Source organism: Zonotrichia albicollis, chromosome 27 (assembly GCF_047830755.1).
Source record: "Zonotrichia albicollis isolate bZonAlb1 chromosome 27, bZonAlb1.hap1, whole genome shotgun sequence".
Lineage (NCBI taxonomy): Eukaryota > Metazoa > Chordata > Aves > Passeriformes > Passerellidae > Zonotrichia > Zonotrichia albicollis.
In genome coordinates this window covers 2447526-2473583 of record NC_133845.1, presented here as the reverse complement: position 1 = coordinate 2473583, position 26058 = coordinate 2447526, and the positions used below count along the sequence as shown (strand labels likewise).

General features: G+C 48.6%; 1 protein-coding gene and 1 long non-coding RNA gene across 5 annotated transcripts; one reads left to right on the top strand and one right to left on the bottom strand.

Moving 5' to 3' along the window:
- Positions 1–161: 161 nt before the first annotated feature.
- Positions 162–13018, bottom strand: OAF (out at first homolog). 2 transcript variants are annotated; one of them, XM_074559481.1, is made up of 4 exons: positions 12636–13017; positions 3843–3977; positions 2842–3022; positions 162–1626 (listed from the first exon to the last, which is right to left on the bottom strand). In XM_074559481.1, the coding sequence occupies exons 1-4, from the start codon at positions 12855–12857 to the stop codon at positions 1352–1354; spliced, it is 813 nt and encodes a 270-aa protein (XP_074415582.1). In that variant the 5' UTR covers positions 12858–13017; the 3' UTR covers positions 162–1351. The 2 variants fall into 2 exon arrangements, with proteins under 2 accessions (XP_074415582.1, XP_074415583.1); XM_074559482.1 differs by lacking the exon at positions 162–1626 and adding an exon at positions 1665–1846 and having other exon boundaries at positions 12636–13018.
- Positions 12982–26058, top strand: LOC141731974 (uncharacterized). Of its 3 annotated transcripts, none has more exons than XR_012583854.1 (4): positions 12982–15313; positions 16839–17966; positions 19496–19569; positions 23359–26058. It is a non-coding gene; the product is annotated as an uncharacterized LOC141731974 (long non-coding RNA). The 3 variants fall into 3 exon arrangements; XR_012583853.1 differs by lacking the exon at positions 23359–26058 and adding an exon at positions 20204–21614; XR_012583852.1 differs by lacking the exon at positions 23359–26058 and having other exon boundaries at positions 19496–19814.

Sequence of the window (26058 nt, the reverse complement as noted above, 5' to 3'; positions counted from 1 at the left end):
CACCAGGAAAATTTTCTCTATTCACCACTGAACCCAAAATTCCTGCATGTTCTCCCCCAGTCCATGGCTCTTCACCAGGTGCAGGTTTCAGATTTACACATAAAGGAACAAATCTGAATTCACACACAGAGCATCATGCACAGAGAGACTTCTACGCCAAGGATGCTTTAAAAAATCAGTTTATTTTACCTTACAAATGATAAATAATTTGTCTTTTTTAAAAAAAAAAATTATTTCAAGTGTGTTTTACTTCATGTTCCAATATTAAAATACCTTTCCCTTCTCCCCCCACCCCCTTAAGTGATCAATACAAAAATAATTGTAACCAATTTTTTTTTCTTCTTTTGCAAAAAAATTCCTGTATTTTAGGCAAAAAGGCACATTGTGAAGGCTTTTCACCAGGAGGCACAGGGGCTCCTCAAGACCCCAAGAGCTTCTCTCCCCTCTGTGCTTGTCCTAATTTAGTAGAAGAGGACACAGACCCAAGCAGCACTTGCAGTGCTTTTTGTCTGGTCCCTTCTGGAACATTCCAGGACCAAGGACAACTTCAGAGTCACCCTTGTTTAACATATGGGGAAAACCAAGGCACAGCAAAGCAGTACAGTTATTTAAGAGCTTCTTGTGAATAGCTGGCAGAGCAGGACAGAAAACTGGATGTGGATGTAGAATCCTGTCTTCTTCAGAACCCACCTGGGATCCTCCTCTCCCTTTCCATCACAGGGTTATGGTGGCAGTCATGAGTCTCTAGATGTTTCTCTCTTAGTGGAACAGTCACAAGGCCAACACAAAAAGTTAGGCCTTCACTAGTCTAGAGAGGGATTAATTAAAGCCCTAATTACCAGCCCTTTAGGGGCATGAGATGCTGGGTTATTCCCCCGGTGTCTCTTCCATCCACAGGGGGATATAACAGCCAGTCAGGCACTAGGAAAAGCTACAGGCAGGCTCTTGCTTTGGGTGGGCTTCAAAGCCTCCTTGTTCAGGGGCCGTGGTCCCAAAAATCAGCTGTTTCCCCGTGGATGTGTCACCAGGAGGTGGCGAAGGCAGCGAAGGAGGTTCTTCAGCAGCAGAGATGTCAGGTCAGCAAATCCTCGCCCTGCCCGCTCAGCTGAAGGCTGGGAAATGCCCTTGTGAGCTGCAGAGCAGGGCAGCACCCCATTTCCCTGCGCTTCACCCCAAAACCTGCATCTCCTGCTCCAGGGAGCCAGAGCAGGGCCCCGTGGGGAGGGAGGCCAGGACAGGCCACGAGGAAAGGCACAGAGCACAAGGCACCTCTGTGAACATCATCCCTTCTCCAGAGCAGCCAGCTCCTCGCTGGGGCAGACAAACCACCCCTGGCAGGCCCGGCCTGGCTCTAAGTTTCCTCATCCCAGAGGCAGAGCTGCTTTTGAGGCACGTAGAAGTGGAAGGTGTAGCCCTTCTGGCAGCTGCGGATGCCGCACTTGTAGGAGCTGAGCCTGCCCGCGGCGTCGCGGCTCTTGCAGTACTTGAGCATGCAGGGGTACCACTCGATGCTGAGCGAGTAGCTGCACATGCACGGCCTCCAGCGCTCGGGGCACTGCCGGCAGCGCTGCAGCTCCGGCAGGTCTGAGCCCTGGGGGAGAACCTCGAACATGGAGCCGTCCACTCCTGTGGGGGCAAACACACACGGGATCAGGGTGGAGGGAAGGGACACCAAAGTCATCCCCACATGGCTCCCAGGTTAAGGAGAAGGTTCAACAATGTTTCCAGAGGTTATTGGGACTTAAATCTAGATGGGAACCACAGGAGGAATAAAAGACCCCAAGGAAAATAAGGTCCAGCAGGTCTGAGCCCTGGGGGAGAACCTCGAACATGGAGCCGTCCACTCCTGTGGGGGCAAACACACACGGGATCAGGGTAGAGGGAACCGCCACCAAAGCCATCCCCACACAGCCTGAGGAGGAGGTTGGACAATGTTTCCAGAGGTTATTGGGACTTAAATCTGAATGGGAACCACGGGAGAAATAAAAAACCCCAAGGAAAGCAAAGTACAGCAGGTCTGAGCTCTGGGGTAGCACCTCAAACATGGAGCCGTCCACCACTGTGGGAGCAAGGACAGACAGAGCTCAGGGTGGAAGGAACAGCCACCAAAGCCATCCCCAACATGGTTCCCAGGGTGAGGAAGAGGTTGGACAATGCTTCCAGGAGTTGCTGGGATTTAAATCTGAATGGGAGCCACAGGAGAGGAAAGGACTCCAAAGAAAGCAAGGTCTGGGAGCACCTTGAACAGACACCCCTCAGGGTGAACAGAGATCCCTGAGGGTGAACAGAGATCCCTCAGGGTGAACAGAGATCCCTGAGGGTGAACAGAGATCCCTCAGGGTGAACAGAGATCCCTCAGGGTGAATAGAGATCCCTGAAGGTGAACAGAGATCCCTGAGGGTGAACAGAGATCCCTGAGGGTGAACAGGCATCACTCAGGGTGCTGCCATGAGGTAAAGCCAAAGGAAGCAGCCACCAAAGCCAGCTCTGGTATCTCTGCACAGACCCCAGGTCAAGGAGGAGGTTGGACAGAGAATCTCCAGGGACTGAAATCTGAATAGGAACCACAGGAGAACAAAAGATCCTGGGGACAGTAAGCCAAAAGACACATACCAATGTCTCTCCTCTGGGTTTGTGGAGGAGGTGAAAAGGTTACTTTTAAAATCCCAAATTAGGTTCACTCAGGGAGCGCCAGCAGGAGGAGCGAGACCTGCTCACACACAGGCAGGGTGACACACGCGCCTCAGAGCCAAAACAATCAGTGCTGATCCCCAGGAACCTGGCAGGAGCCAGCAGGGCACCGTGCCAGCCCACTGACAGCAGCAGCTCCAGGGAAATCACCTTTCTCCAGCCAGAACTTGACATCTTCCTCCCGCGTGTAAATGGCCTCCCTGGCCTCCGCGCAGACGTTGTGGATGTGGGAGCTCAGCTGGGCTGCCTTGCTGAAGTTCACGGCCACGTCCATGCTGAGGTGCTCCAGGCCTCGCACCTCCTCCGCCTGCCTCACTGTCCGCGGGTTTTTCTGCAGAGGAAATCAGCACAACTTCAACCCTGGGTGCATCTCATCCCTTAGAGCACAGTGTGATGTGGTAACACCACCAGATGTGAGAACAGATGTGCACCTGCATCCTACCTGGGTGAGAGGCACCTTAAATTAACCTGTTGGTGCTGAAACCACGATGTTTTACCCTTCCCTGTGGTTGTTTCTCCAGGTTTTGTCCTCATAAAGGTCCCAGATCAGTCCTGGCTTCATTGGGGCAGGGATTTGCACACCCCAACACAAATTAGGCTCAACTAAATCTGGCTCAATACCACTGATAAACTCAGTTTAACACCAAACCCCTCAAGCAGGTGCTTGCTGAGGTGCTCCAGGCCTTGCATGTCCTCTGCCTGCCTCACTGTCTGGGGGTTTTTCTGCAGAGGAAATCATCACAACTTCAATCCTGGGCGCATCTCATCCCTTACAGATGTGGTGCAAATGCCAGATGTGAGAAAAAGATGTGCACCTGCATCCTATAACCTGTTGGTACTGAAACCACAATGTTTTACCCTTGCCTGTGATGGTTTCTCCAGGAATGGTCCCAGATCAGTCCTGGCTTCATTGGGGCAGGGATTTTCACACCCCAACACAAATTAGGCTCAACTAAACCACGACACCAATGAGGCTCAACTAAATCTGGCTCAATACCACTGACAAACTCAGTTTAACACCAAACCCCTCAAGCAGGAGGGGTGGTCAGGGGTGGGTTGAAGGGCTGAGCAGCCAGGGAACAGCCTGGGGAGGGCATCCAGGCAGGAAAACTCTGAGGATTCGTGGCTGGAGGGGAGGAGGGAGCCGGTACCTGGCGCAGCTTGGCCATGGACTCGCTGGGGATGATCTCGTTGCGGTGCAGCCGGGTCACAAAGCACAGGGCCTGGAACTGGCTCTGGCCCCTCTCCAGCTCCCCCAGGATTAAGGCACGGAAAATCTTCACCTCCTGACACAGAGAGAGAAATAACAACAGTGAGAGCCATCATCCTCACGCCTTACTGAGTAAGCAGCCCCAGATTTCCTCTGCTGTCTCCCCTCACTTGCTCCTTGACGAGTGGAGAAAAAGTTACTCATCCCTGAGTGTGTGGAACCGATGTGAAAATGGAATTATTAAAGGCAGAAGGAGATATGATCAGCTGCAGCTGACTTCCTTTTCTGTCCAGGTCACTAATTTTGTCACTTTATATAACATGGATTGCAGTCCTTTCCAGAACCAGCTTGGAAATCAGTCACAGTTACTTCATGTAGAGCCACAGAACAGCAGGACCCTGTGTGCTGCTCTGGCACCAAACCCTGATTGCTTTGCAGGGATCAATCCCTCCCTCTTTAGGGGCATCAGTGCCCTCTGTGGGAATCTGCCATCCCTTGGTGCCATCCCATCCCACTCCAAGGGATGGAACAGGGAAATCAACCCCTGCCTTTGGCACCTCCTGCAGCCAAACCCCTGCACAGAGAGCTGGGCAGGGCTGGGGAGCAGAACCAGAGATCAGATCCCTCTCCTCCTGAGCTGTTCCTGCTGGATGCCTCAGTGCCCTGGCCTCTGCCAGCCTCCCTCTGCCCCAGAGGAGAGCATTTCCCTTTTCCAGCTCATCCTCTGCCCAAAAGGGAGCATTTCCCTTTTCCAGCTCATCCTCTGCCCCAAAAGGGAGCATTTCCCTTTTCCAGCTGATCCTCTGCCCCAAAAGGGAGCATTTCCCTTTTCCAGCCTCCCTCTGCCCCAGAAAGGAGCATTTCTCTTTTCCAGCCCCAGAATGGAGCATTTCTCTTTTCCAGCCTCCCTCTACCCCATGAGGGAGCATTTCTCTTTTCCTGCTCACTGAGCCCCCTGTTTATTTCCTGCCTTCTCTCCCATGCCCAGAAGAACAGCGGGAATGCCATTCAGTGCACATCTGGACAGCTGCAAAACCAGCATTTTTACACCCAGGACGGGAGGAATCATCTTGCTGCTGCAATTCTTGACTGCACAATGGCACTGAGAAGAAAGAGATTCCAAAAATTCTTGTGAAATTGCTGTGGAATTTTTACTTTTTTTCCGAGAGATTTAACGGGGAGGTGTCCCACTGAGTCACTGGAACAATCCACATTCCCCATCCACATTTGGTCCAGCTGGGAGCTCCCCCAGCATGCAGGGCCCATGGATGAGTGGACTAAAACCAGCAGCTGACTCTGGCATATTCCTCAGCTGAGGGTTTAATTCCAATTCCCTTTGAACAGGCTGGGAAAAGCAAGCAGCGAGAGCCACGCTTTGCATTCAGGCCGAAAACCTCCACGGGCAGGAGATTAAAAACAGCGCAGCACTTCCCAGGTTGGAGGCGATTTTTGTAAAATGAGAACATGCTGAGCAGCTGATTAATCCTCCTGATCCATCCATTTAAGAATTAGCCTTCAGCCAGGCAGCTCTTTCCTCCTCAGGGCTGATGCAGATGAAGAATTCACAACTCCCCGTGCCCAAACTCCCAGAGGCGACACCAAGGGAGATGCATTGGGACAGGCTGGGTTGCCAGCATTGACACAGCTTTAAAAAGCTGCTTTTTCAAGGATATATTTATTTTCAAGGATATATTTTCTGGCTCCTGTAGCATTCTGAGGGGGGAAATCCCACCTTTAGCAGTGACCACTCTGTCCCAAACAAAACCAATTTCTTCTTTTCCCTGCTCTGTCCCAAATCTTTGCCTGGCTTTGGTCCCTCCGTCCCTGCAGCCCCAGGTGGAGCAAGAACCAAACCAGGCTGCTTCAAAAATATTTCAGAGAGAGAAAAAAGCTTTACTAAGCAGAGAGGACTCAGTTTCTTCATGCACAAAAGCCCCTTCTTTAGTCACAAAGCTCATATTTATGGGAAATATCAGAAGGAATGTGTAAGACTTAATTGGCTAACAATACACTTATTTATTTGTGTGTGTTGGTCAGTAAATGGCCAGGCTGTACCTCTGTCAAATCTCTCTATTTGGTTATAGAGAGTTAGTTTATATTTTTTAAAATTTTAAAGTTTATAATATATATTTGAAGTTATTATATATTATATATTATATATTTGAAGGCATAGGTTATTATTTATATATTTATATAAATACATAATTAATTATAATTATTTATACTGATATAAAATTTATATATACAATATACTATATACTATATACTATATACTATATACTATATACTATATACTATATACTACATACTACATAATATATAATATATAATATATAATATATAATATATAATATATAATATATAATATATAATATATAATATATAATAATGTGTATAGTTATATTTATATATTACTTTATCTGTTTATATTGATATTGTTATTTTCTTTGTAAAGTTTATCTATTTAAAAGTTTATATATTATATATTTTAAAGAGTTAGGTTGGTTAGTTTATATATTTATTCGCTGATTCTCATAGGACAGATTTATTGTTTATGCAGGTGTAAAGTTATTTTTCTTACTATAACAGGTTGTTAACTGCCTTTATTCTTATGATTTTTCCTTATGGGAACTTATAGGGAACTTATAAGCTAAAGCTAGATTAGCTAGAATAGCAGGGCCGAAACCATATTTCATAAACATAAAATATTTATAAAAGAAATATATAAATATAAACACGTATAAATATACACTATATTTATAAAATATATAAAAAAAAATATAAATAAACATATAAATATACAACTATATAAATATATCTATATTAATAAAATATATTTATATAAATAATGATATAAATTATATATTAATTAAAATATAAAAATTAAAATTATAAAATATAAAATATTATTTCTACTTGTATGTAACAAAGAGCCACCAAAGCTTCTCCCAAAGCTTTCCCCTCCTGTTCCCAGCAGGAAAATCAGTGAATCGATGCCAAGGTGGGTACCCAGCCAAGGCAGCAAACAGCACCTTCAATTCCAGGTTCCTGCAGGATTTCCCAGCAGGGAACAAGTCCCAGCAGAGCAGGGACTCTCCAGATAACTCAGGGTGAGGAATCCTCAGCCCTGAGTGCGGCAGTGACAGCTGGGCTTGGGGTTTGGGTGACAGAAATGGGGTTTGGGGACAGCCAGCCCTGCAGCAAGGCCACAGCAGCTCCTCAAGGCAGCGGGGAAATCAGTGCTCCAGAATCCTACTGTTACAGCAGGGAAACCAGTGAGAGATAGCCCAGGGAAATCAGTGCTCCAGAATCCTGCTGTTACAGCAGGGAAACCAGTGAGAGATAGCCCAGGGATATCAGTGCTCCAAAATCCTGCTGTTACAGCAGGGAAACCAGTGAGAGATAGCCCAGGGATATCAGGGCTCCCACTTCCAAAATCATGCAGTTATAGCACAGAAATCAGTGCTCCCACGCCAAAAATCCCATTGTTACAGCAGGGGAAATCAGTGCTCCCAAAATCCCACTGCTGAAGCAGGGATATCAGTGCTCCCACGCCAAAAATCCCATTATGTCAGCACAGAAATCAGTGCTCCCACTCTCAAAATCCCATTGTTACACCATGAAAATCAGTGCTCCCAAAATCCCATTGTTTCAGCACAGAAATCAGTGCTCCCACTCCCAAAACACCATGGAAATCAGTGCTCCCAAAATCCCATTATTTCAGCACAGAAATCAGTGCTCCCACTCCCAAAATCCCATAATTTCAGCACAGAAATCAGTGCTCCCATTCCAAAATCCCATTGTTACACCATGGAAATCAGTGCTACCAAAATCCCATTATTTCAGCACATAAATCAGTGCTCCCATTCCAAAATCCCATTGTTTCAGCACAGAAATCAGTGCTCCCATTCCAAAATCCCATTGTTACACCATGAAAATCAGTGCTCCCAAAATCCCATTATTTCAGCACAGAAATCAGTGCTCCCACTCCCAAAATCCCATTATTTCAACACAGAAATCAGTGCTCCCAAAATCCCATAATTTCAGCACAGAAATCAGTGCTCCCACTCCCAAAATCCCATTATTTCAGCACAGAAATCAGTGCTCCCATTCCAAAATCCCATTGTTTCACCATGGAAATCAGTGCTCCCATTCCAAAATCCCATTGTTACACCATGGAAATCAGTGCTACCAAAATCCCATAATTTCAGCACAGAAATCAGTGCTCCCATTCCAAAATCCCATAATTTCAGCACAGAAATCAGTGCTCCCATTCCAAAATCCCATTGTTACACCATGAAAATCAGTGCTCCCAAAATCCCATTATTTCAGCACATAAATCAGTGCTCCCATTCCAAAATCCCATTGTTTCAGCACAGAAATCAGTGCTCCCACTCCCAAAATCCCGTTATTTCAGCACAGAAATCAGTGCTCCCACTCCCAAAATCCCATTGTTTCAACACAGAAATCAGTGCTCCCACTCCCAAAATCCCATAATTTCAGCACAGAAATCAGTGCTCCCACTCCCAAAATCCCATAATTTCAGCACAGAAATCAGTGCTCCCACTCCCAAAATCCCATTATTTCAGCACAGAAATCAGTGCTCCCATTCCAAAATCCCATTATTTCAGCCCAGAAACCCCTCTGCTGCCTGTCCCTGCCCACGGCACTCCCCAGGAGGAGCAGGGAAATCCTCCAGCTCCTTCCCTCCCATCCATCTGCGGGGTGAGAGCAGCTCAGCCCCCCCTGAAAGCCCGGGGTTTTTTTTTTTCCAGCAGGGATTTACAATCCTGTGTGGTCCAGCTCCCAGCCCAGCAACCATTCCCAGGGAAATAAATCACTTCAATAAATCCTGCAGCCCTCCTGCCAAATTTCTCTCCCCTAAGGACATCGGGGCTGCCGTGGGGACCCAGTTTTGTGTTTGCAGTGGCACAGGGAAAAAAGGAGAATGTGCTGCTGGGGACAGGGGGTGAGACCAGCACTGCTGGGGCCGATTCTGCACTGCTGTCAGCAGCCAGGGATGCAGAATTCCCGGGGTTTGCACAGCACAGGGAACTCGGTGCTGCATCCACGCCCGGGGTCCAGCCAGCTGAGCTGCCCTGAATGGGTGGGGATTATGGATTTTAACCCCTCCGTGCCTGGAAATGGCTGGGATGGAGAATTTGGGTGTGCTGCCTTTTATATTCATGTATCTGGAAAGGCAAATCAAGGATGTGCTGGGAGAGGGGGAATAAAAAGCAAATTTTCTGAGTAAAAAACACCAGGGTATTTTAATGACCCCTCCCAAAGGCAGCTGAATGTCCCTCATTTCCCACTTTTGGTATCAGTTCAGAGAAGAAGCTGCTTTCCAAACCACACCGATGAAATCTGAGCTCAGGTGCTTTCCGTGCCACCTGGTGATTTGTCACCCAACACGCGTTCCCCCCTGGCATGAGGAAATTCTGACACCACCAGCCCAAAACCATCACTCAGCAGTCTCATCCACACGGGAAGGACTGGCAGTGCAAGGGTTAAAGCACTCCCCAGGCTGCCCCGCTTGTGTTTCCAAGCCCAACTTTTCCAGCAATGGGAAGGGAAGAGAAACTTCTCCCTATCTTTGTGCTGACCTTGAAATAAACCCACCCACTTTGTTCCCAGGCCGTGTTTAACAACTGGCAACCTCACTCCACTCCAATCAGACACAGCAGTCAAGGTTGCTGAGCCCCCTCATTATTTTTTTTTCATACAAAATTTGATTTTTTGCAATACGAAATCTGATTTTTTGCAACACAAAATTTGATTTTTTGCAATACATTTTATGCCTGACCACAGGAAAAGAAGAAGTGTTTTCATTCCCTTCTTTCAAGCTGCAGGAAAATAAAGGTTCACCCCTGTTCTGCTCAGAAAATGAGCCCCAGTTTGAGCTCGCACTGCCCAGTTTGTGCTGCACCAAGGAGAAAATAACCTGGTGTGCTCAGAGGACACAGCTCCAGCTCTGGAGGCAGGCAGAGATGGAAGAGAAAAGAAAATCCCAGAAAAGAAAATCCCAGAAAAGAAAATCCCAGCCCTGTGGAAGCCCCAGGCACTGCTCAAGTCCCACCAAAGCAACGAACAATGATCTCATTTAGCTCCTTTCTTCTCCAGCCCCTGGTCTGGCAACCACAAATTGCCAGTAGAGAGAGAAAAAAAAATAATAAAAAAATAGCAAATAAACCCCTGACTTTGGACAAACCCCCTGCAGTTTAAGCCAGAGGAATGGAAAACTCATTTGTGGAAAAACCCCAGCATCCTGGCCACATCATCAGGCTCAAGGGCAGCAGACAACAACCCCAGCTGCTGCTGGGAACGCTCAGAGCCCCACGACCTCCAGAGCAGGCAGAAATTGTGTAATTTGGGTAATTTGGGCAGAACTGGGAACTGTCTGGGTGCAGCTGCAGCAGGTCAGGCAGGGGGGAAGCCCGGCCAGGCTGCTGCCTGCTCACACATTACTCACCTCGCCACAAAGCACCTCCTGCTCCTTTATGTTCCCCTGGCTTTTCCCAGCTATTTTCCAGCAAATCCACGGAGCAGACAGAGTCAGGCCCCAGCTGCCCCAAAACTGAGGATCAGGAATGCATTTCTGCAAACTGGATGCTTGCAAAGCCCTCCAGGGACCATCACTTCCAGCAGGGGTTCAGGATTTAACACATGGACCCAAAACACCTCCAAAAAATCCCAATCCAGAATAAACTCAGCCCTAAAACTGAGCATTAGGAATGCATTTCTGCAAACTGGATGCTTGCAAAGCCCTCCAGGGACCATCACTTCCAGCAGGGGCTGCAGAGCTCATTATTTAATTTATGGACCCAAAACACTTCCAGAGAGCCCCAACCCAGAATAAACTCAGCTCTAATAAGGATGGGAGGGAGAGAAGATGTAACACACACTCAGTTGGGTTTGTGGGTGAGCCCTGAGCTCTCAGGAAGAGCTGAAGCAAATGAAAAATGCTGAAAAAAACCACCAGGTCACATAACAGGACCTGCCCAGAGGATCTGTAGTGAGTTTGGATTTCCCTGGCCTGGGAATGTGCAAGTTTGCAATCCACAGCTTCAGAGCCTTTCCTAACCTCCCATGGCTTGCAATTGTTGAATATTTTCTTTAATAGGAGTCACACAGGGCTGCTTCCTTGCACATGTGCTGGAGTATTTAAAACATGCCAGATTTGAAACATGCCACATTTGAAACATGCCACCACTTCCAAAATCACCACGGCTTCTGCTGGCACCTCAGGGAGGAAAAGGGACGTGAGGGAGACTGGGATTGAACAGGGAAGAGGCACCAGAACAATCCCTGGCAAAAAGGCTCCAAGGTTCACAGCACCTTCCCATCTCATGGCTCTGGGCTTCCTCCTGCTGCAAAGCAAAGTCCACCTGAGCAAAGAGCCAGGATGGGGGTTGGAATGAAGATAACACAGCCATGGCAGCCTGGGCAAACTGTGCTTCCCTGGGCTGTGGGAGTTCTCTGCATCCAGCCAGGATTGGCATCTCCATCTCATGGGATGTGTGGGATTTGGGGCTTCAGCTCAGAACTGACACCTGGCAGTCCCACACGAGCCCCCAAAGACAGGAGGAGCCCACCTGAGGAATCACCTGCACCCTATGGCATCGTGGAGAGAGATATCCCAGAGCGACAGCACAGCATGGACACCTCCACACCAGGAACCCAAAACCTCCCCAGCCCTGACCCTGCTCCCTGCCTGGCCGAGCTGAGCCTGCCACGCAAAACTCTGAGGAATTGGGCAAAACTGTGAGGAATTTGTGCAAAACTCTGAGGAATTGTGCAAACGGTGCTGCTCACAACTCAGGCAGGAGCACCAGAGCTGCTGCCCGTCCCCACCGGGATATTCCAGCTGTTTCCAGCACGGAGGCAGCCCCGGGCACAGCTGTGACAGCGGTGGGGACAGCGAGCCTGCTCACTGTGCTGGAGCTGTGCCGGAGAGCTCAAACAAAGCCCCCGACGGTGCGAGAGGATGGATGGGCTTTTCCCTCTGCATTCCCAGGGTCCTTCAATGCCTCTGGAACAGTTCTGGCTCCCGGACCCCCAGTCAAGATTCTCCAGCTTCCGAGCAGGGATGGACTCGGATGTGGAAGGAGGACGGGAACCAGCGCTCATCCCACAAGAAGCACTCATGGAGTGCACGAAAAACCCTGACCAGACCCTCCCGAAAGGGCCAGCGCTCCCATCCCGCAGCCTTCACCCTCCTCCGGCCCCGCCGGGACCACGCGGCACCCGGGGATGCTCTTATCCGAAACCCTCGGGGATGGACCCAGCTCGGTCCTTGCCGAAACCCTCCGGGAATGCTCTCCCGATTTCGCTCCTCGCCCGAAACGCCCGGGGATGCTCTCCCCAGCTCCACACCGGTCTGAACCCCCCGGGAATGCTCTCCCAGTCCTGCTCTTATCCGAAAATCCCGGGGATGCTCTCCCCAGCTCCATACAGGTCTGAACTCCCTGGGGATGCTCTCCCCACCTCGCTCCCAGGCCGAACCCCCCGGGGATGCTCTCATCACCTCTCTGCCTGTCCGAACCCCCCTGGGAATGCTCTCCCAGCTCCGTTCTTATCCAAAACGCCCGGGGATGCTCTCCCTGGCTCTCTCCCTTCCCAAACTCCCCGGGGATGCTCTCTCCACCACGCTCCCTTCCCAAACCCCCGGGGATGTTTTCCCCAGCTCCATACCGGTCTGAACCCCCCAGGGACGCTCTCCCACGCCCCGTACCTGTCTGAAATCCGCCGTGAGCGTGACGAGGGCGCCGTCGGCCGCCCTTAGCTCCAGGCTGACGCAGTCGGCGCCGCTGTCGGCCTGCAGGCTCTCCTCCGTCACCTGCCCGCCGGGCAGCCGCACCCGCACCCGCAGCTCAGCGCGGGCAGCGGGGCCGGGCAGCGGGGCCAGCGCCAGCCAGAGCAGCGCGGGCAGCGCCGGCAGCCGCGGGCCGCGCATCCCCCCGGGCCGGGCTCAGCGCATCGGGCGGGGGGCGCGGCCGGAGCGCGGAAGGCGGCGGGGAAAGGCGGCCCCGCCGCGCCCCCGGCCCCGCGGCGCTGCCTCGCTCGCCGCGCTCATTCAGCGGCCCCCGCTCCGTCCCTCCCTCCCTCCCTCGCCGAGCGGGCTCGGCCCTCGCCCCCCGCCCGTCACTTCCCCCACCGGAGCCGGGACGGCCCCGCCGAGCAGCGCCCGCCCCGGCGTTAAAGGAACAGCGCCGGGCACGGAGGGGGAGCGGCGAGAGGCGGCCGAGACCGGGATGAGCACATGGAGCCATTAAACAGACCGGGATGTGCGCATGGATCCGTCAAACACAGCCCAGGATGCACATGGATCCAGAGCCCAGGCTGCACACCATGGATCCATCACCCAGAGCAGTGGATGTGCACATGGATCCATCAAACAGACCTGGATGGGCACATGGATCCAACAAACAGACATGGATGCTCATGGATCCAGAACCCAGAACCCTGGATGTGCACATGGATCCATCAAACAGACCTGGGTGGGCACATGGATCCATCACAAACAGACCTGGATGCACATGGATCCAGAACCCAGAGCCCTGAATGAGCACATGGATCCAGAGCCCAGGCTGTGCACATGGATCCATCAAAGAGAGCCATGAATGAGCTCATGGATCCATCAAACAGACCTGGATGTGCACATGGATCCAGAACCCAGAGCCCTGGATGGGCACATGGATCCATTAAACACAGCCCTGGATGCACATGGATCTGTCAAAGAGAGCCCAGGATGAACACAGATCCATCATCCAGAGCTCAGGCTGTGCACATGGATCCATCACCCAAAGCAGTGGATGTGCACATGGATCCATCAAACAGCCCAGGCTGTGCACATGGATCCACCAAACACAGCTCTGGGTGCACACATGGATCCATCAAACACAGCCCTGACCCCACAGATCCACCATCCAGAGCTCCAGCCTTGTACACCTCCAGGGATGGGGCAGCCACAGTGAAATAAGCTCAGAGTTTTCTGAACGTGTTCTTGCTGCAAGTAAATCGATATCGATGTGATTCCTCAGGCTCCCAGTGCCACAGGACTGGTGTGAGCCACTCTGGCGGCATCCCTGTCCCTGAGGATGTCACTGGGACACCTTCAGGGTCTCTCTCCCAGAAATGAGGGACCTGTGTGGCTTCAGAGCCTGCACTCACTCCCCAAACGCCCCCAATCTGCCCTTCACCTTCCCGGGTCTGTGATCATTTCCAGATGGGCAGATGCTGCTGAAGGGCCCCTTTGATTTCAAAAGGTCTCTCTGCAAACACAAAGGTCACTGTGGCAGCAGGATCAGGAGAAAGAGCTTTGTGAGGAGGAGCACGGAAATAAATGGAAACAACCATTTAAAGCCACGCTTCCAGGCAGGGAGATCACTCTTGTCCAAATAGTGCTTTTTGTGTGACCCTAACACAAGATTTAACCCTAAATTTTCACAGCTCCTCTCAAGTGAAATTGGCTCCTTGAAACGTTTTTCAGGACAATAGCAGCGCTGAAAATAAGAGCAGGAAAAGTTAAGAGGTGGAAAGGAGGGAGGAAAGCAATGGGTACAAAAAGAGAGGGAGGGCCCACAAGGTAGGAAAGGCACAGAAAGATCTTCAGGACAAAAGCTGCAAAAGGAGAAGGCCCCACTCACACAGTGGATTTATTCAGAGGAGATTATGCAAAAAACCAGGAGGATCCCAGCAGGGGCTGGAGGGAAGAGCCATGAGGTCAGTGGGCACAAAAAACCCTTAGAGAGCATTCCCTCATCCCAAATCTGGAATCCACATCCCTGTGGCAAATTCAGATTTATCTGAGCCCTGGATCCCAGGGTGTGAGAGGTGATTTGGGACCATCCCTCTCTGCGCTGCTGCAGCCTGAGAGTACAGGGTGTTCTTTTCCTCCTGGTAGCTCCTGGAGCAGAGGAAATCATCAGTTTGGCTCAGCAGCTTGCCAGGAATGCTGGAGTGCTCCTGCAGATCGCAGCTCTGACCTGGGAGCTGTGGGTTTGAGCCCAGTCCCAGAAATAAACGGACACACAGATAAGAAATGCAGACAGGAGATTAAAAATGCTGGCAGGAAACAGAATTAAAGAGCAAGGAGCTGCTTGGGAGCAGAAAAACAATCAGGGAGCACAGGAGGGACAACTCTGCTGAGGTTTGAAAGGGGCTGGAAGGTGCCAAGGGACAGAATGGTCAGCAGGTGACAGTGAAGGGAATTCCTGAAGAGCAAGTGCATCTGCACGGCTTTGGGACAGGTCTAAATGGACAAACCAAGGTTTTTCTGCCTTGCTACCCTTGCTGTTTGCTGCTGTGTGGATGGAAGCTGCTCTGCAGCCCAGGGAAGATGAAACATTCCCCGCAGCTCAGTGTGGATCAGCCTGACTGCGTGTTAATGACCTGCGCCAGGATTTTCTGGTATGTGAGCACACTGCAGCTTTTTCACCGGGAGAAAACTTCCATTAAAATACCTCAGCCACGAGGCTGAGGGGGGAAAAATGTGCTGCTAAAATCCCGGCTGGGCTCTGCTGGGAAGCTGCAGTGCGTGGGAGCAGGGAGGTGCAATCTGACCCAGCGCTTGCCTTGGTGCCTCTGTCATCCCTGGGGAAAACCACGGGGATTTGGCCAAGCTCCAAATCCTCGCTGCCTCTTCCTCACTCAGAGCTGGGTGTGCAGAAACTCCTTCCAGCCCGGGTAACTGCTTGCACAGATGGAGTTCAGGGCGGGAATGTGAAGGCAAGGGGAAGGAAAGCCAGAGTTTTGGTTGTGCTCTGCAAACCCCACTCGGATCTGAAGTCTTCCAAATGAAAATCCACCCAGAACAAGCTTTTACTGCCTGCTCAGCGCCTGAATTTCTCATTTTGTTTGCTCTGCTGTTAATCCCAACTCCAGCTGCTGTAACTGAGGTCAGGGGTCGGGCCCAAACGTTCTGCCTTGAGCTCTTTAATCTCCCACCCTTCATTTTTGGTGCCAAACCACTTTTAAAGCTACACGAAAGCCCCATCAGTGCTTTTTGAAGGATTCAATCAGGGCAAGTATTTTGGGGAGCTGAACACACAAAACCCAGCTATTTGCCATTGTTCCCAGCACTACAGAACTGAAAGAGCTCAGGGAGAGTTAATTGGATTTTTTTTTTCACTCTCCTGGTCCCCCAACTTGTAGATTAAATCCCAGCTATTATCAGGAATATTATTACCAAGGACCTGTGGCTTGATCTGAAGCCCTGGGAAAGGATTTGTGTTGTGGTGTTCAGCGGAGACCTTACTGTTGCAGAAAGGAATCAGCCTTCGAGTCATTCCTCATTAATTAAAAGCAATTCCACATCCCTTCCGAGAGTTCCCTGCTGCCCCTCCTGAATGCCCTCCTTTCCTTGGCAATTACATAAACCAAGCTCCTGAAAGGGGGGTGAAAAACAGCTTTGGTGGCTTAGAACAATGGCCAGCATCTCCTGGCTCTGACCTGGTTACCACCCCATTCTCTGTCCTGGGCAATTAAGGGCTTGAGCGGTGCAGCAGCCTGGGTGTAATTAAACGAGCAGAGCGCTGGGAAGTCGATGGAGCGCTTTAAAGCTGCTGCAGATGCCGGTGCAGAGATGCTGTCCTGATTAGAGTCGCGTTAATTGGGATTCCACGCTCTTTGATGCAGCTGCAGGGAGGCTGGGGAGGGGAAGGGCGGCAGTGGGGGGAGGTTTTTGGGGTGTGCAGGGGGGGGGTTCTGCCCCTTTTCTGTGCTGCTCCCGCAGCCCTGCTCCTTCCCTGCACATCTGGATCCAACTAGGCAGCAGCAGGATCTGTGCAGCGCATTCCTCCCTCCCTCCTCCCTCCTGCCTCTGTGCTGCTCACAAACACAAAGAGGGGGAGGTCAGACAGAGAAAAAGGAGAGCAGGGCATGATGGAGAGGTTGGGAGATGGAATCACTTTTGCTTTTCCTTTCCTGGATTCAGCTCTCGGCCTGTGTGGCTCTCACATGCTGCAGGAATTCAGGAGTCCCATTAAACCCCACTGGAAAAAGCTTCTGAAACTGCCCCCATGCCTGGAAGTGTTCAAAGCCAAGGTTTGGAGCAGCCTGGTTTGGTGGAAATGGGACAAAATGAGTTTTAATGTCACTAGCAACCCAAACTGTTCTGGGATCCCATTAAACCCCACTGGAAAAAGTCTTCTGAAGCTGCCCCCATTGCCTGGAAATGTTCAAAGCCAAGGTTTGGAGCAGCTTGGTTTGGTAAAAATGGACAAAATAAATTACTTTTAATGTCCCTTGTAACCCAAACTGTTCTAGGATCCCATTAAACCCCACTGGAAAAAGCTTCTGAAGCTGCCCCCATCCCTGGAAATGTTCAAAGCCAAGGTTTGGAGCAGCCTGGTTTGGTGAAAATGGACAAAATAAATGACTTTTAATGTCCCTTGTAACCCAAACTGTTCTGGGATCCCATTAAACCCCACTGGTAAAAGTCTTCTGAAGCTGCCCCCATTGCCTGGAAATGTTCAAAGCCAAGGTTTGGAGCAGCTTGGTTTGGTGAAAATGGACAAAATAAATGACTTTTAATGTCCCTTGTAACCCAAACTGTTCTGGGATCCTATGAAAGCTGCCCTCAATGGGCACAGGGAAAACCTGGCAGGCATTTGCAGGGATGGGGAGGTTTGGGAAGGTTTTGGGAAGGTTTTGGGAAGGTTTTGGGAAGGTTTTGGGAAGGTGGAAAGCTCTGCAGGGATCTCCCACAGCCCCAGTGCCCCACTGGGGGAGTGCAGAGCCCTGGGCACACACAAAGCTCCGTGCTGGTTTTGCGAATGAAGCAATCCAGGAATTCAAAGTCCATTAAAGTCCATCAGTGCCCTCGGTGTTTCTGGAGATAAAAACAGGCAAGGTCTGGGAGCAGGAACTGCTCAGAGCCCTGGATCACACGTTCCCATGAAAGCAGCCACATCTCCTGCTGGGAACATCTGAGCCCACAGCCCCAGGACAGCCTGCCCGGGGGAAGGAGCTTTCCTGGCTCCTGCAACCCAAACCCTGCCAGCATTAACGAGCTGCCTCTCCAGGCGTCCCTGCACTCCTGAGGAACCCACGCAGGACATTGGTATTACTGTCAGATTTTATGGAAAATCCTTTTGCCAGGATATTTTCTCCTGAGAGGATGGGAAGCTTCAGCTTCTCCATGTTTTGCTGCTTTGGAATGTGATTTGGAGAATTATTAAATTGTTTTTACTCGATGACCAATGACAGCCACCTGTGTCGTGGCTGTGAGCAGTCACAAGATTTTATTATCATTCCTTTCTATTCCTTTCAAGCCTCCTGATGAAATCCTTTCTTCTATTATTTTAGTATAGTTTTAATATATAATTTTCTTTTAATATATATAATAAATAGAATATATATATTTATATATATAATAAAATAATATACATAATATACAATATACTATGTACAATATACTATATACTATATATATGATACTTATAATATAATATATATCATATATTATATATTATATATTATATATTATATATTATATATTATATATTATATATTATATATTATATATTATATATTATATAATAATATATAATATATAATAATGTATAATATATACAATATAATAATATGTAATAAAATACATATATTTTATATAATGTAATAGATAATAGATAATAAATAATAGATAATATATAATGAATAATAAATAATAAATAATAAATAATAAATAATAAATAATAAATAAGCCTTCTGAAACATGGATTCAAGATTCTCTCCCCTCATCCTGGGACCCTCAAACATCATCACAGGAGATTCTCCCCACCAAATCCCTGCTGCTGCTGGCATGGGAGGGGTTAATTTAAACCAGCACAGTGGAGGTTGGAATGATTCCTGTGGAAATTAAAGGGGAAAAAACCCAAAAAACCTCCAAGTGGTGAATTTTTAATTGGGAGGCTGACCAAAGAGCAGATAAAGCCAATGTGGAGTTAAAATCCTTTAAAACAAAAATTATGTGAATTTTCTGTGCCTGGTGTGAGAGAGATTATAAATCTCAGTGAAGCCTTCAAATTCTAAAAGGATATAAATCCAATTAAAGTGATATAAATCTAACGGGAGAAATAAACTGTAAATCCAGCCAAAGTGATATCCATCTAAGGAAAGCAATGCAAATGCACCAGAAACACCATAAATAAAATCAAAGCCGTATAGGAGATGTAACGGGAGCAATCTGAACCCTAAATCAAGTGCTATAAATACAGCAGGATGATCTAAAACTAATTAAAGTGATTTATAAAATGGACATTTGGAGAAGAATCACGACCCACAGAAGAGGAGAGGAGCAGGAGAGGTTTATGAGCAATAAAAACACAAAGAACCAGCCAAGGTTAATGAGGTGCTGTGCTCCAGCTGCAAAAAGGGTCCGGGAAGCTCCTCTGCCCACAACTCTGAATCCCATTGTGAGCCACATATTATTTTTCCAATAATATTTTGGAAATGATATTTATTCTATAATTTTTCCAATAATATCCCATATACTGAGCCACATTTCACAGGTCAAGGCAGCGAAATGGGGAAGGTTTAGTGAGGTAAATGGTGACAATAATGCCATTTTTTGCATTTTTTTGCATGCAGGAGAAGCCAGAACATTCCAGCCCAAAGTCCTGGGAGCTGTGGGGGATCCTGAGCCAAGCAGGGATTTTTTGGAGGTCAGGAGAACTCAGCCAGCACAGCCCTGACATTTCCCCCTGCTCATTCCCAACCCACATTTTCCTGTGTACAGTGAAACAACAAAAAGAAAATGAAGGATTTGGGGATTTTCTCCACCCCCCTTCCCCTCCTGTGTTAAAAGTCAGAATTATCCCAAATCTGCTGTCACAGTGGGGACTATTTTTGCCTCCTTAAACTGGAAAAATCTCATTTGTAGTTTCCATTTTCCTTCACTTGCACATAAGTTCCTAAAGGTCCTAAGGTCCTTTTCTTTTTTATTTTCTTTCACTGAAGTGATGCAATAATTGACCTAGTCCAGCCACAATCCAAATAATCACAATCAATAATGCTGTTTGTCTTTGGGGGAGGAAAAAATCAATTCCAGAAAATAATCAGGTCTGCTTAAAATTCTTGCTGCCTTTAGCAAAAAGAAAGCATTTTCATTCTGAATAATAAAACACCCTCAGTTCAGCTTTGCAATTGTGCTTTTCCCTTCCAGTCTTCCTCCAAAGTGCCATATGTTTTATTCTTGCAATTCCAACATTTTTTCGTGCTTGAAATTCATTTGGCATTTGAGCATCTGCAGTGGCCTGAATTTCTTTTTTTTTTTTTTTTTTTTTTTTTTTTTTTAAGAGCAAAAGAAAATATCTATGTTGTGGAAACTCACTGGGAGGCAGCAACCCTGAACCCCCAAATCCAACAATTTATGTTCAAAAATCCCAATTACCTGCTGTAATCCCAAAACCTTTTTCCAGCTCCCAAACCCCTTCCCAGCTCCCAAACCCTGCTGTAACTCCAAACCCTGCCGTAATCCCAAATTCTTTTAAAACTCCCAAACCCTGCTGTAATCCCTAACCCTGCTCCAGCTCCCAAACCATTTTCCATCTCCCAAACCCTTTTAAAGCTCCTAAACCCTTTTCCAGTCCCCAAACCCTTTCCCAGCTCCCAAACCCTTTCTCAGCTCCCAATCCTTCTCCTGTTCCCAAACCCTCCTGCAGCTCCCAAATCCTTTCCCAGCTCCCAGATCCTTTCTTTTTCAGCTCCCAAATCCCTTTCCAGCTCCCAAACCCTGCTATAACTCCAAACCCTGCTGTAATCCTAACCCTGCTCCAACTCCCAAACCATTTTCCATCTTCCAAACCCTGCTGTAATCCCAAATTCTTTTAAAACTCCCAAACCCTGCTGTAATCCTAAACCCATTTCCAGTTCCCAAACCCTTTTCCAGATCCCAATCCTGCTCTAACTCCCAAACCCTGCTGTAATCATAACCCTTTTCCAGCTCCCAAACCCTTTTCCAGATCCTAATCCTGCTCCAGCTCCCAAACCCTGCTGTAATCTTAACCCTTTTCTAGATCCCAAACCCTGTTCCAGCTCCTAAACCCTTTTCCAGTCCCCAAACCCTGCTGTAATCCCAAACCCTTTTCCAGTCCCCAAACCTGCTGTAATCCCAAACCCATTTCCAGCTCCCAAAACCTTTCTCAGCTCCCAATCCTTCTCCTGTTCCCAAACCCTCCTGCAGCTCCCAAATCCTTTCCCAGCTCCCAGATCCTTTCTTTTTCAGCTCCCAAATCCCTTTCCAGCTCCCAAACCCTGCTATAACTCCAAACCCTGCTGTAATCCTAAACCCATTTCCAGCTCCCAAACCATTTCCAGATCCCAATCCTACTCCAGCTCCCAAACCCTGCTGTAATCCCAAACCCTTTTCCAGCTCCCAAACCCTTTTTCAGTCCCCAAACCCTGCTGTAATCCCAAACCCTTTTCCAGCTCCCAAACCCTTTTCCAGCTCCCAATCCTTCTCCTGTTCCCAAACCCTCCTGCAGCTCCCAAATCCTTTCCCAGCTCCCAAACCCTGCTCTAACTCCAAACCCTGCTCTAATCCTAACCCTGCTCCAGCTCCCAAACCCTTTTCCAGATCCCAATCCTGCTCCAGCTCCCAAACCCTGCTGTAATCTTAACCCTTTTCCAGCTCCCAAACCCTGTTCCAGCTCCTAAACCCATTTCCAGCTCCCAAACCCTTTTCCAGTCCCCAAGCCCTGCTGTAATCCCAAACCTTTTTCCATCTCCCAAACCCTTTTAAAACTCCTAAACCCTTTTCCAGTCCCCAAACCCTTTTTCAGTCCCCAAACCCTGCTGTAATCCCAAACCCTTTCTCAGCTCCCAAACCCTTTTCCAGCTCCCAAACCCTTTCTCAGCTCCCAACCCTTCTCCTGTTCCCAAACCCTCCTGCAGCTCCCAAATCCTTTCCCAGCTCCCAAACCCTTTCTTTTCCAGCTCCCAGCTCCCTGCTGGCATTTTCCCAACTCGTGCCTCGTGTCCCCAGCCCAGCCTCGCCGTGTCCCTGTCCCCAGCCCAGGGCTGGTGTCCCCAGGGGCAGGACATGGAGGCAGGCCAGGCACAATCTGTTCCTCACTGAGCTCATCCTGCTCTTCGCTGCTGATGTGGCGTTTGGGGGATGGAACGAAGCAGAACCGAATAAATAAATGAATAAATCATCCCTTGCTCAGATAAAGCAGGGGAAGCGCGAGGGCAGCCAAGGGAACCAAAACTGTTCCAGGTGACCCCCTAACCCTGCTCCCACAGCACGGGGGGAAACCACAGCAGACTTTACAGGGATAATTTTCATATCTCCAGTCAATCTTTACGGAGGGTTCTTTTTCTTTTTTTTAAATTTTTAATATTTTTAGTTTTGATTTTTTTTGGTGGTTTTTTTTTTTTTTTTTTGCTTTTTGGGTTTTTTGGGGTTGTTTTTTAGTTTTGATCTGGCTTTTTGTTGTTTATGTTAGTTTGTTTTGGGGGGTTTTGTTTGGTTTTTTTTGGCTTTTTTTTTTCTTTGGGGTTTTTGTTGAATTTTTTTTTTACTTTGTGTATTTTTGTTTTTTGTTTTGCTTTGGGTTTTTGAGGTTTTTTTGCTTTGTTTTTTTTTTTGTGTGTTTTTTTTTTTATTTTACTTTGTTTTTTTATTTTACTTTGGGTTTTTTTGGTTTTTTTTCCTTTGTGTTTTTTATTTTGGTTTTTGTTTTTTTTTGCTTTGTGCTTTTTTGCTTTGCTTTGGGTTTTTTGGGTTTGTTTTACTTTGGGGTTTTATGTTTTGCTTTGAGTTTTTTTTTTTGTTTGTTTTCTGCTTTGTGTTTTTATTTTATTTTGCTTTGAGTTTTTTTCTTTCATTCTTGCTTTGTGTTTTTTTGTTTTGCTTTGGGTTTTTTGGGTTGTTTTGCTTTGTGATTTTTTTGTTTTGCTTTGCGTTTTTGAAGGTTTTTTGTATGCTTTTTTTTTATTTTGCTTTGTGAGGGTTTTTTGGTTTTATTTTCCTTCGTGGTTGTTTTTTTTTTGCCTTTTTTTTTGTGGGTTTTTCTGTTTCAATTTTTTTTTTAATTATTTTTTGTCTCTCCCCCAGCCCTGCTCTCCAGGCTCTCCCTGCTCCCCTGCAGCCCAGCCCAGCTGCTGCTGTGTCATTTCCACCACCCACCTCAAAGCTCAGGCGTTCTGTCGGGTTCTGGTGAAAAATCCCAGCTGCTGAGAATTTCCTGTTCCCCCCCCTCACCTCCCCCTTGAAGGAGCTGGGGGAAGCAGGAATGCAAATTCCAGAGCTGGAAATATTTTTCTTCCCTTTCCAAGGCAGGTGAGAGAAATCAGCAGCGCCTTTTGAGAAGCCACCCCAAAAAATGGAGACTCAAATCCCAGAGATCCCAACCCTCCCTCAGGAAAGGCCCAAACTCGGAATTTCGGATGCTCCAGAGGCTGGAGGGGTTTGGCTGTGACTCTGGAATTTGGGATGTGTTTTTCTGCAGGGTAAAACCAGTGGGGCTCCACAATCTGCTGGTGACTCAGGGAAGCAGAAAAAGAAGAAAGGAGAAAACAAGGGGGCTCAAGAGCTGGAATCAGACCAAGCTGCCAGTGGGAATCTGTGACCGTGTTCACAGGGGTCTGAGGATGAGGGAAGAGACGAGGATCTGACTCCATGTTTCAGAAGGCTGATTTATTATTTTATGATATATATTACATTAAAACTATACTAAATGAATAGAAGAAGGGATTTCATCAGCAGGCTGGCTAAGAATAGAATAGGAAAGAATGATAACAAAGGTTTGTGGCTTGGACTCTCTGTGTCCAAGCCAGCTGGGCTGTGATTGGCCATTAATTAGAAACAACCACATGAGACCAATCACAGATGCACCTGTTGCATTCCACAGCAGCAGATAACCATTGTTTACATTTTGTTCCTGAGGCTTCTCAGCTTCTCAGGAGGAAAAATCCTAAGGAAAGGATTTTTCATGAAAGGATGTCTGTGACAGGAATCCTCCTTGGTTTGCCCAAAGCACCGTGGCAGGAGCTCAGGGCTGGATTAGGGACAAGGCAGGATGCTCCTGCCTGGGGCTGCCAACACGGCCAGGCCAGGCAGAGCTGCCACTGCCAGGCTTGAATCCTCCTGAGAATCCTCCTGAGAATCCTCCTGCTGCTGGTGGGTGAGGAATTTCCTCCTGGCTCTGAGGAGTTCTGCAGCCCAGGATTAGCTGAGAGGAGAAATCACATCAAATTCCCTTCACAGCTCAGGGCCAGGAGTGGCAGAGAATTCCTGGCTGGGGTGGAGGCAGAAGGGTCAGGGCGCTCCTGTCAAGGAAAGAGAGACCTTCTGCTGGAGATAAGAGGCATCAAACACAGCAGGAGGGAGGCAGAGCCTGGAGCACTGGGCTTTGCTCACAGCAAAGACAGAGGAGGGAAAACGCTCCTGAGGCTCATGGAAGAGAAACCCCCCCTTCCCTGCTTCCCACCACACCCCTGAATCTGCTTCTGGGACCATCTGGGATTCCCTGGCCCTGCCCAAAAGCTGCTCCAGGAGATGAGGAAGGAATGATCCCATTGTCCAGCTGCAGGACACCACCCCAGCAAGCCCTGAGGAAGGAATGACCCCATTGTCCAGCTCCAGCATCTCCTGAGGAATGACCCCATTGTCCAGCTCCAGCATCTCCTGAGGGAGGAATGACCCCATTGTCCAGCTCCAGCAACCCCTGAGGAAGGAATGACCCCATTGTCCAGCTCCAGCATCTCCTGAGGAATGACCCCATTGTCCAGCTCCAGCATCTCCTGAGGGAGGAGTGACCCCATTGTCCAGCTCCAGCAACCCCTGAGGAAAGAATGACCCCATTGTCCAGCTCCAGCATCTCCTGAGGAAGGAATGACCCCATTGTCCAGCTCCAGCATCTCCTGAGGAAGGAATGACCCCATTGTCCAGCTCCAGCAAGCCCTGAGGAAGGAATGACCCCATTGTCCACCCCCAAAATCCCCTGAGGGAGGAGTGACCCCATTGTCCACCCCCAACATCCCCTGAGGGAGGAGTGACCCCATTGTCCACCCCCAAAATCCCCAGAGGGAGGAGTGGCCCCATTGTCCAGCTCCAGGACACCACCCCAGTACCCCCTGAGGATGGAATGGCCCCACTGTCCATCTCCAGGACACCGCCCCAGCCCAGCAGCCCCTGAGTCAGGATTTTGGCACTGTGGGGGCTGCCCCGTGCCTGCTGTGCTCATCCCAGCCAGGATGGGGCTGGGGGAGGCGGGAGGGGATGGATTCCCATCCCTGGCTCCAGGCAGGCTCTGATTCAGCCCTGGAACCACGTGCAGGACAGGAGCCAGAGCCCTTCCCCAGCAGCACGTGGGGAACGTGGCTCCGTTTCAAGGGACAAAGTGCAGGAGTTTCTCATTAACAGGGAATGAAAAGTTCCTGCTGGGATCCAGCTGGGCCAGATCCCAAGGAGGGAGGGAGGGAAAGAGGGGGAAGAAAGAGGTGGAAAAGGAAATTAGAGCAGCACAACTGCACTCAGAGCTCTGAGCCTCACTGTGCTGTCCCTGCTGGACCCACGCTGAGCCCAGCCTGTCCTGCTCCCCAAACCTTCTGGGGGATTGTCACCCTGATTTCTTTAAGCTTTTCTAAGCCTTCTGATGTTTACATTCTTGTGACCAACTTTCTCACACACTTTCTGTAAATAACTGATTGTTTTGCATTCTTTTCTGGAGGAGGAGGAATTTGATGGACTATTGGTTTGTCCAGTGTCATCGGAGAGGTGGCACTGTCACCCTCCAACCCACTATCACTTTTGGAAATCTATAAATGTTATAGAGTCAGAAATTAAAATTTCTCCTTTTATCTTGGGAGAGCTGCATGTCTGTGCTGTGCTATTTTGTGTCCTACAGGGGATCACATCTGAAACAGCCCCAGGAAAACCTCTCTGCACAGGAAACATCCACCAGGCACCCAGAACCTGCCCAGGGTGTTTAGGAGCAGAGGAAAGGATGGAGAGGAGCAGTCCCGCATTGTTTCACTATTTACATCGCCTCCAAAAAGAAGCAGCTCCCAAGGAATTTTACCAACATTTCAAGAAAAAAATCCCTCTTTTTATTTTTCTTTTTTTCCCCCCCCACCTACAGAGTTGGCTGCAAAAGCTCATTCTCATTGCACAAGAGGAAAAAAAAAAACATTTTGTTGGGGAGAGC